We start from the raw sequence: 11,198 nt of genomic DNA, 5'->3' as shown, positions 1-11,198 counted from the left end.
AACATAATCCTCCTCCCTCCTCCCCTACCTTACATGACCTGACCTTTATATGACAAAGTTTATAAAATAAAAAGAAAAAATCAGCTGAGTGAAATTAATCAACATGTTAGCTATAGATGACAGAATATGCAATATTCCCATAGTTCCCATTGCCAAATACCCATAGTTCCGCAACCCCTACACAGAGGGGAGGGACATGAATTTTCTTAATTCTTCCCTAGACCCAAGTTTGACCGTTATAATTACAGAGTATTCAGCCTTTTTTGTTCTATTTATACGGTCATAACCATTACATATCTGTTTTCCCAGCTCTTCTTAAGTCATTCTGTATCATTTGATGTGTCTTCCCTTGCTTCTCTGAATTCTTCATACTCTTCTTAAGGGCACAGTAATGCTTCCTTACATTCATGCATCACAATTTGTCAAATCCTCACTAGTCGATGGATGGATGCTTGCTTTGTTTTTAGTTCATTGCTACCACAAAAGGGCTGAGCAATATTTTAGATGACAACCACATGCTCCCGGCAGAGAGGCATCATAGCACAACAGAAAGCAAGCTGGATCTGGGAGCGAGGAGAAACTGGGTTCATAACCTGCCTTTGGCATTTATCTATAGTGTGACCATGTTCAGGTCACTTAACCCCTCTTAGTCTCAGTTTCTTTATCTGTAAAATAGCTCTAGTATCTACCTCCAGGTTGTTGCGAGGCTCAAAACAGATAATGTATGTAATTAACTGCAAATTTAAAACCCAATTATAGTTGTTGTTGCTGCTGTGCAGCACCATGACCAGGAATCATTTTTAATAATTTCTTTAAATCTTATTTTTGCTAATGTCTTTATTTTTTTTTACCACTTAAACTTCTAAATATCTTTCCCTCTCGTAACAAAGATTTTAAGAATGAAAGAAGAAAACAAGCATTTCAGCAAAAACAATCAACATATTAACTATATCTGATACGATGTACAATATTTTACATCCATAATCCTTCACTTCTGCAAAGTGAGGAGGGAGGTACATTTTATTAATTCTTCTACAGGACTAAGCTTGATCATTATAATTACATACCATTCAGTCTCTTTTTTTTTTTTTGTTCCTCCCACTTACATCATTGTACTCTTGGTGTTTGTGTTTTCCTGGTTCTGCTCACTTTGCTCATGCAAGTCTTCTTATACTTCTCAGAATTCTTCCTGTCTCATTTCTTATGAGTGCAGTAGTGTTTTGCTAATTTTATGTAGTAAGTTGCAACCTCAGTTACCTCCCTCCCCATTCTTCAACTTCTCCCTATCTACTGGTTCCTTCCCTACAGCCTTTAAACTGTCCATCTCCCCCAACCTTAAACCTTTACGAGGCCCTACCATCCTCTCAATCTCATACTATTCTTCTCAGCCAAACTCCCACACTTTTGCATCCATGTCCTCTCCTCAACTCGCTCCTTAATTCTTTGCAGTCTGTCTGCTGACTTCATCACTTACTGCAGTTGCTTTCTACAAGTGATCAGCAATCTTGTAATTGAAAAAGTTGGGTGGTCTTTCCTCACAGCTCAGCCTTCTTAACATAATCCATTTGAGGCTATCACACCTTTTCCTCCCTGTTTTGTTTTTTTTTTATTTGTGACACTGGTTCTCCTTCTATGTGACTGCTCCTTCTCAATCTCCTTTGCTGGTTTACCATCTGGTTTATCAAATCCCAATCTGGGGAGTTCCTCATGGCTCTGTCCTGGACCCTCATCTATCTATACATACTCTTTCTCTTGGTTACCTCATCAGCTTCCATGGTTTTCATTATAATCTCTATGAAATGATAGATTTATATATTCCACACACAAACATCTCCTCCACTCTACCCCTCAGTGAATCTTCTGTTTTTTTGGAGGGGGGAAGGGAAGGAAATTGGGGTTTAGTGACTTGCCCAAGGACACACAGCTAGTAAAGTGTGTCAAGTGTCTGAGGCCAAAGTTGAACTCAGGTCTTCCTGACTCCACAGCCGGTGCTCTACTCACTGCGCCACCTAGCTGCCCTCCTCCATGAGTCTTCTATCACCAAGAGCCCATTGGATATTTCCAACTGAATGTTTCAGAGCCATCTCAACTCAACATGTCCAAAACAGAACTCATCTTTCCCCCCAAATACTTCCCTCTTCCACATTTCCCTAGTTCTGTCAAAGACACAAACATTTCTCTGGTTTCACAAGTTTATAACCTTGGAATTTTTCTCAACTCTTCGCTCTCCATCTCTTACAAACAACAGTTTCTAAGTCTTGCTGTTTCTACCTCTGCATTTCTCCCATCAGAACCCTTTTCTCTATCCATCCAGCTACTATCTTAGCTCAGGCCTTCATCACCTCTCACCTAGATTATTTCAACAACTTTCTAAAAATTTTCCCTGCTTCATCTCTTCCTGCTCCAGTACATCCTTCCCAAGCTGCCAAAATGATCCAAATACAGATCTAACTATATAACTACCTTTACTCAAAACATACCAATGGCTCCCTAGTGGAACAAATTTAAACTCTTCCTTTTGGCACTTTTAAGACTTTTATAACCAGGCCCTAACCTACCTTTTCAGCCTCATTGTACATGACTCCCTTCTAGCACCCTGCAATCCAGAAAAACTAACTTCTCTCTGTTCATCACACATGACACTCCACCTTCCTGACTTATTCCTTTGTACTGGCTATTCAACAGGCCTGGAATGCACCACCACCTCACCTCTGTCTCCTGGTGTCTCACTCTTCCTTCAAGACTCAGTTCAGGCACCATCTTCTACACAAAGCCTTTCTTGATCTCCACTGCTAGTGCCATCTTCCCCTATCTTATATTTAAGTATTTTGCATTTATTCTCTTTATACTTACTCTAGGAATAAGGAGTATTTCATTCTTTGTATTTCTATTCCTGGTGCCTAGGACAGTGTCCAGAATATAGTAGATCAGGGCTGTCCAACCTTAGGTTTTTATTGAAATGATAGACAATATATTTTGGTTTGCCATTTTAGTGAGAGCTCTGCAGTAGCTCAGCTTCCTTTACTAAAGCATTTATGTAAATTTCTATGCTTGTAGGTGGGCAGCATAAATTACACTGTGGGCTGCATGCGGGCATTTTGGACAACACTGTAGTAGATGCTTAACAGGCACTCATTGGTTACATTGCATCCATACATCACAATTTATTAGTGATTTTCCCAACATTTTATTTCCAATTATTTCTACCCCGGAGTTGCTAAGGATATTTTACTGTGTACAAAGTCTTTCTTTTTATTTTTAACTTCTTTGGGGAAGTCATCAAGCAGCGATTTCCGGGTGAAAGCAATGAATTGATTTTTTCTTTTTAGTGCTATTCTTAATTGCTTTCCAGAATGATTAGACCAATTCACAACACCAGCAAACATTATATTAGTGTGCCTGGTTTTCTGCCATCCCTCCAACAGAAATTATTCCCCTCTTCCACCATCTTGGCCAACTTGCTGGATGTGAAGCGACACCTCAGCATTATTTCAAAGTGCATTTTTTTTAAAATTATGAGTGATTTGGAGCAATCTTTCCTATTCTTTTGACCATTTCTTATCTTTTACCCACTTCTTTTTTTGGCTTTTTGTCTTATGTATCTGCAATTCACTATATATCTTGGGTAGTGAACCCACCCTTATCAGAGATATCTGATGGAAATAGTCCGCCCCACCCCCAGTACTTTTTCTTTTTATTCTAACTGCATTGATTTTGTTTTCGTGCAAAAGGTTTTTAATTTTATGAAAGAGATCACCTATTTTACCTTTTGTGATGAACTCTATCCCTTGGGTTGGTTAAGAATTTTCTCCCCTAGCTACAATTTTGAGTTTATTGTGGTATATAACATAAGATGTTGACTATATCAATACTATTTAAAATGGTCTTTCTTTTTTCAACATTAATTAGTACTGTACTTTCTCAAGTCTTAAAACACTAAAACTAATAGCTAATATTTATATATAGTACCTACTATGCACTAGATGCCATGCTAAGCGCTTTACAAATATGACCTCATGTGATCCTCATAGCACCCCTGGAAGACAGGTGCTATTATTGTCCACATTTTACACTTTAGGAAACTGAGGCAGAGATTAAGTGACTCAACCTGGATAACACAGCAAGTAGATGTCTAGGGTTGGATTTGAACGCCATCTATTGATATAGTCATGCTGTTTAAAGTAGTTTTTAATTTGAGAATGCTAATTGATTCCCTAATTTTAGATCACCCTTATATCTCTGGTATAAGTCCAACTTGATCATAATGACTTTTTAAATATTTTGCTAAGGTCTTTTTTGCTAGGATTTTATTTAAAAATTTTACATAGAGAAAAATGCTATCCACATCCGGAAGAAGAACTGATGGAGTCTGAATGCAGATCAAAGCATACTATTTCTTATTTTATTTTTGTGTGTGTTTTTTGTCTCGGTCTGTTTTTTGGAAGCATGTTTCTCATGATTGCACATATATAACCTATATCAAATTGCTAACTGTCTCAGGAGGGGAGGTTAGGAGAGAATTTGGAACTCAAGATTTTAAAAAACAAATGTTAAAAACTATTTTTACATGCAATTGGGAAAAAATAAAATGTATTTTTTAAAAATTTTATATCGGGGAAGCTAGGTGGAGCAGTCTGTCTCTTTTTAAATGTCATACTCAAGTGCAGGGGCTACTCACAAGGCCAATCCCACTACTGATCAGCACAGGAACTTCCATTTCTGACCTCAGTTGGTTCGCCCCTCAGGCAACCTAGTGGTCCCTGCCCTCCACTCCCAGGGGTTCACCAATTTAATGCCAAATTCAGTGTAAATATCTAACTATGCTCCAGCTGGATGAGGAAAAACAAGGGAAACTTCTTGGAAAAAAGAAGAGCAAAAGGGTATTACTTAAGAGCTTGGAATCAAGCATGGTGGTACACTTCCATATTCCTAGCTATCACCATGCTTGGCTCCAAGCTCTTAAGTAATACCCTTTTGCTCTTCTCTTTTCCAAGAAGTTTCCCTTGTTTTGTCCTCATTATTTATCTTCCTTTGCAACATTTTCTGAATTTTCTTTTCTTTTTTTTTTTTTTTTGGAGGGGGGAAGGCTGGGCAATTGGGGTTAAGTGATTTGCCCAAGGTCACACAGCTAGTACATGTGTCAAGTATCTGAGGCCAGATTTGAACTCAGGTTCTCCTGACTCCAAGGCTGGTGCTCTACTCAATGCACCACCTAACTGCCCCTGAATTTTATTTTCTGATTCACAGATTTAAACTTTAAATTTTTGCAGAGGTTCCCAAAGTGGGCAATACCACCCCTGGGGTGGGGGGGGCCACTGGACAGATACAAGGGAGCAGTGGTAGCATTAGGTGCAATTGAGGGGGCACTGAATAAAAATAAGATAAAGAAGGAAATTTTGAAAAACCGTTTCGTACATGTTTTATCTGTTGTGTAACGGAGTTAAAATCGTAGTGATTATATTATTTTCTAAATAAACACGCAAAATGCAAATTATAACTAGTCAGAGGTCAAGACCACCAATAGGTCTTAACAAGCAAGTGTTCGCAGGTGAGTGTGTCATGCATTATCGGGAAGTCCAGCACGTATCAGCAGGAATATGTGCATGTAATGACTTGTTTACAATACGATACTATACAGTTACATGATGCAATACCGTGTCATCAAAATTTCAATGCAGGAGAAAACCCACAAATTTACAATAACTTATTAAATTTGATATGCGTCACTTTTTTTTCTTTATTAAGTATTCTGGGGACCTTCTATAAGGGCCTTATAATGAAGATCGTTTGACACAGGTCCTGTAGTCACTGGCACAATGCTGGAGTGCCATCCTGGGCTGGGTAGACTTCTTTCCAGAGCTCATCTGATATCATCATGTCAGGGAATACCAAAGGCTTACCAATGAAAATAGTATAGGGCTTTGCCAGTTTCATTATAATGACGTAGTGCTTCTACATAGATCAGAAATTTTGCTGTTGACTCCAGCTTGATAGAGTCTTGACTTGTTGGTCCGGGGGGAGGTTGGGGCCGTGGAGAATGCTGTTGTTGGGAGGTATGTAGGTTTTTAGGTTCAGGAGGAATGTCAGGTGGCAGAGCACCTCCAGAGTTCTCAAGATCCATAATAGCATCAGTATCTTTCTCTTACTCACAATTTGTGAACTCTATTTGGTCTTCCAGAATACCTGCTAATTGAGAGGGCTCTTCCCTGAAGGTCAGTTGGGCTCAGAAGTATTCCTTCTTCTTTGGCTCCTGCCACTTGGAGGGTAGAATAACTTTTCAGGGATAGAGGTGTTAATAATTGGAAATTTGTGAATGGTGGCTTGAATGATATCACCAAAGAAATAGATGTATTGATACTTGCAGGTCTAATCAACTGGAATTCTGATTCAGGGTGTATTGTGGTCTCCTCTAGTACATCGATGTTTTGTTGAATTAGAGATAGGCTTTTTTCATGTTCTCCTGTCAATTTGGGGGCTGACTGCACTTTTAAGTTTATCAAGTAGATCTAAGTGATTCACTCTGGCAGGATTCAAAAGTCTGGCGTAGGGGGTGTAAGTTTCATGTCTTTCGTGTCTTCTCCCTCTTACAGCATGTTGGAAGCCATCTAGTTCATTTTGGAGGCCCCTGCCTCGAGCCAAAGAGTATAACTCAATTCTATAACTCAACTCTGTCCTTTGTATGTAGTAGAATATGGTCCGGAAAAGTCTTGACTATTAATAAACTGGCAAAGCAGGCCTGGGCAGCCAATGTAGCAATGATTGAGTCTGAGGCATCATGCCCTGCCTGTTGATGGATTCCCTGATGAATGATGACAAACTTGAGAAGGAAACTCGGTCGCATGATGGTAAATATTATTTTCATGGAAGCTGAGGAAGCCCGATTTTGTGAAAACACTCTGCAAGGCCTTGCTCAGAGTGAACTGGGATTTGGTGCATTACCTTTTCCAAGCAAGCTTGTTTTCCCACGACAAGCTTTGGGAGGAAGAGACTACAGAAAGAAATGAAGAAATCTTTTCTCCCTTTGGTGAATTCTCTTTGTGGGACTGCCTGCATGGCCTGTTGCGGGTTTTGATCGTTTGCATCAAGAAACTGACCACGGTCTGTAGTGTCATCTCGGCTAAGCTGAGGGACTGGATACCCATGCTCAGAAAGATACTGAGCCACTGGGCTATCGTATTTTTTGATGTCACCCTCATAGTAATAGTTGATCAATAAAGTTAATCAGCAATTGTCTAGATGGTCCCCAAGGTTGATGCCTGCTTCTTCTATCACATCAATGATTCAACAACATAGGAGATCTAGGTTTTTGGCGGCATAAAAATCAACTTTCTAACCCAAGCATATTTAGTTTGGAAGTTCAATCCAACTTCTAGTAGGTCATGTCAATGAGTCCATAATTATGCGCATAATTATAATGTTGATTTTGATGCCCGTTTATAGCCTTTTACTGAAATCCGCTTAAAACTTACTCTTCTTCTTTACTGTAAATTCACTTGCACACTTTGAGTTTTAGTCTCTGTTTCTGTTTCTATCCTAGAGGAATCTGAGTACTCTTCCTCTAAATGATGCAGATTTCAAAAAACCATTAAAGGGTTATAGAGACTTCTGGGGGGGGGGGTGGTCGCTGAATAATTTTTTTAAAAGGGGGGCAGTAGGCCAGATAAGTTTCGGAACCTCTGCTTTAAAGTATCATATAAGTAGAAGTTATCATAATTGCTAATTTGCAACAGCACACTTACTAAAAATCATTTTCAGAATTTCAAAGATTAGGGTTTCAGCTCTACAGCTGGTATTCTCATCCTTGGATCTAAAACACCTCAGGATGGATGGATGGATAGATAGATAGATAGATAGATAGATAGATAGATAGATAGATAGACAGATAGATAGATAGACAGACATATACATATACACACATATATCTCAATGGCTATGCTAGTATTTTCTGAATCAATCTAAATTTATTTTAACTAGCCCCATACAGTATATTAGGGACATGAATTTGCAATGGTTGTCACAGAACCCAAGCAATAATAATAGGCAGGGTGTTGCTCTTAAAAATGCTGAAAATCAGGATAACCAAAGACTTGGGATCAAATACTTTATACCTAATTATCAGGCTTGGGGATAATGTTTTACCATTATCCTAGGCCACCTGGTTCTACAGTACAGAATAGTTTTTATTATTTTGAGTGCAATCACGTTTCTCTTCCTTCCTTCCTAACTAATGCTACAGCTTTTATCAACATCTGTATATTCAATGATATACTCAGGGTAAATCTGATTCTTATCAAAGATGACAAAAGTGGAGGGATTGGTCATATTGTCCACGCAGCTGTCATATGTTCTGATATCTCGAGGAGGACGAGTGTATTCCCTTTTCCCTTGAACAAATGCTCCAACCAAGACTTGCGCAACAAACATAATCCTGTTTTTGGAACTGCTCTTATGATTGCTATGGGAAGAGCTGGCATCTTTTGCAAAGTAAATACCTAGGAATAATCAGAAGAGAATGAGGATGAGGATGATATTGGAAAGGACAGCGTTTAATACACAAGAACACATCACTAACTTTGTGGCTTCGATCCATTGTTTCCACATGACCTGAAATCATATGCATCATTACCATTGGTGTTAAAATGATTAAAAATACATCCTTCCATATTTAAAAAAAATACTTCCACACATATAATATCTTATTTGAGTCTCACTATAAAAATTATACTTAAGGCAAGGCAAGTTAACAAGCATTTATTAAAAGTCTACTACATGCCAGGTACTAATAAACACTGGGGGTGGTGGGTGTGTGTGTGAGGGTGTTGGGGGGGAGGGGAAATCAAAGAAAGGCAAAAAAAAATTCATAGTCTAATGGGAGCAGCAACATAAACAATTATGTGCAAACAAGATAAAGGCCAGAAAAATTTGAGATAATGAACACAGGCAAGGCACTAATGAGCACTAAGGGAAAGGCCTCCTGTGGAAGGTGGGATTTTAGCTCATGAGAAACAGCCAGAAGGCCAATTTTGCTGGATCACAGAGTTCAGAAAGTGGAATATTTAATAAGGTTGGAAAGGTAGGTTGTGAAGGGGTTTAAAGGCTAAACAGAGGATTTGATCATTTAAACAATTGGAAGGCTTTGGAGTTTATTGTGAAGGGGAATGACAGAGTCAGATTTGCAATTTGGGAAAATTGTGTTGGCAGTTGTGTGGTGGATAGATTAAAGAGGAGAGAAACTTGAGGCAGGGAGAATAATTAGAAGCATATTGTTTTGATGAACTATGTAGCTATATATTGAGGCACTTGTTTTTCAGGTTTTTAAAAAAATTACTTAATGCAGGGGTAGGTGGGAGCAACAGATTAAGGAAAAGATACTTGTCACTTGAAAAATAAAAATAACTTTTTTTTAAAGAGTAAAATTGTACTTACTTAATTTGTATACATGTTGTATCACCTCAGTAGATTGTGAGTTACCTGAGAACAGACTATCATGTTTTTGGTCATTGCTGGGATAATCTTATTGTCCTGTATCAGCCATGGTACTCCACCAGATCATCATTCTCTGCCTCTCTGACTGGAGAGTAGGGCCATGAACTTCAAAGCTCCACTTCGCCATTAGGACCCCACTTCGGGTTCCTTTTCCACCTTCCCATCCCCACACCCAATGCCTGAAGCTTCCCCTTGTGTATCTGCTCTCATTAGATTATAAGCTCCTTGAGGGCAGGGGCTTACTTTCTCTTTCTTCCTTTCTCACCTGCTCTTAGCACATAGTAGGTACTTAATATTTATTGACTATTTACTTAGTATTCCTGGCACCTAGCACAAATACCTGGCCATAGTACATACATACTTAATAAATGCTTCTAGAATTGAGTATGGATGGAGACTCCTTCCAAATCTAAAACATATTTTGATCTAAATCTATCATTTCATTAGCAGCTGCTAAATCCTGTGTAATCCTGATGGTGGCTCCTTAATATCTGAATTGTTTCTTTCTGGATACTTGCAATATTTTTTTCTTTGGCTATACTGTTCCTTGGAGTTTTTATTTTGGATCTCTTTCCTAAGATGACTGGTGGATTCTTTCAGTGTCTATTTTGCCTTGTAGTTCCAGGATATCAGGGCAGTTTTCCTTGCTAATTTCTTGAAATATGCTGTCTAGGTCCTCCTTTTGATTATGGCTTCCAGATAGTCCAATAATTCTTGAGTGGTTTCAAACAGAAGCACTTGACCAAAATTAAAAGGTTTATATTTTGTTTTCCAGATACCTCAAAAAGTTCTTCTCAGTGTTTATAACCAGCCACCATTGTGTCCTTCCTAAGAGTTATTCAACTGTGATGGAGGACTAATACAATTTAGTTTCAGAGTTATCTGGAGCACTGAGAGATTCAGTTATCTGTCTAGCATGCATCAGAGGCAGGAGGTGAACCCTGGGGCAGGGTTGGGGAGGGGGAGAAATTTGGCTAGAATGTGGCCACTGAGAGAGGAAACTGTTATTTAGAAGCCTCCTATTTAAAAATATACATATATTTTTGTTCATACCTTTTTTTTTTGAGGCAATTGAGGTTAAGTGACTTGCCAAGGGTCACACTGCTACAAAGTGAATGAGGTCAAATCTGAACTCAGGTCCTCCTGATTCTAGGGCCAGGTGCTCTAACCACTAGCTGCCCTACTCTTTTTTTTTTAATCTTTTGTTTTAAAGTACCTTCCATTCTGTATATATCCTGCCTTTCTCTCCTACCTAACAAGTTATACCTTGTGTCAAAGAATAAAAAAAAGAAGAGAAAAAAAGCTGTTAGCAAAATCAACTGTCTTCCAGTGTATTTAATATCCCACACTCAGGCCCCTTGGCCTGCTCCTAAAAGGGTGGGAAGTACATCTTTCTCAATTCTCCACAGCCAAGCTTTGTCATTATACAATGACATGATAGCTTCCTATGGTTTTTGTTTTTGTTTTTTGCTGACTAGGAACTAGTAACTAACTAGGAACTAACTCAGATATTTCTATGCTGCAGAAGAGATGAAAGTGCTTGCTAACCGAACTTCTCTAAATTTGGGTGCCTTAGGTAGGGCAAAACCTCCGTCACTTTGCCTTACTTCTACATCTGGATCAGAGTGGAAACACACATTCCACTTGGTGTGGGAGAATTCTTCTTGATAAGCAGCTGATTTTTTTTCTGTACCTAAGCAGCAGCAACATTC

The 11,198-nt window shown here is 38.8% G+C and overlaps 1 protein-coding gene across 2 annotated transcripts in view; it reads right to left on the bottom strand.

The window, feature by feature from the left end:
- Nucleotides 1–7,941: 7,941 nt before the first annotated feature.
- ZC3HAV1 (zinc finger CCCH-type containing, antiviral 1) overlaps nt 7,942–11,198 on the bottom strand; it is a 97,969-nt gene continuing 94,712 nt past the window's right edge. For both annotated transcript variants that reach the window (XM_036758865.1, XM_036758867.1), the window contains exon 14: nt 7,942–8,492. In XM_036758865.1, the coding sequence (XP_036614760.1) occupies nt 8,221–8,492 (272 nt within the window). In that variant the 3' untranslated portion in view covers nt 7,942–8,220. The remainder of the gene's footprint in view (nt 8,493–11,198) is intronic.

Source organism: Trichosurus vulpecula, chromosome 5, assembly GCF_011100635.1.
Source record: "Trichosurus vulpecula isolate mTriVul1 chromosome 5, mTriVul1.pri, whole genome shotgun sequence".
NCBI lineage: Eukaryota > Metazoa > Chordata > Mammalia > Diprotodontia > Phalangeridae > Trichosurus > Trichosurus vulpecula.
This window is presented reverse-complemented; position numbering and strand designations above follow the sequence as displayed.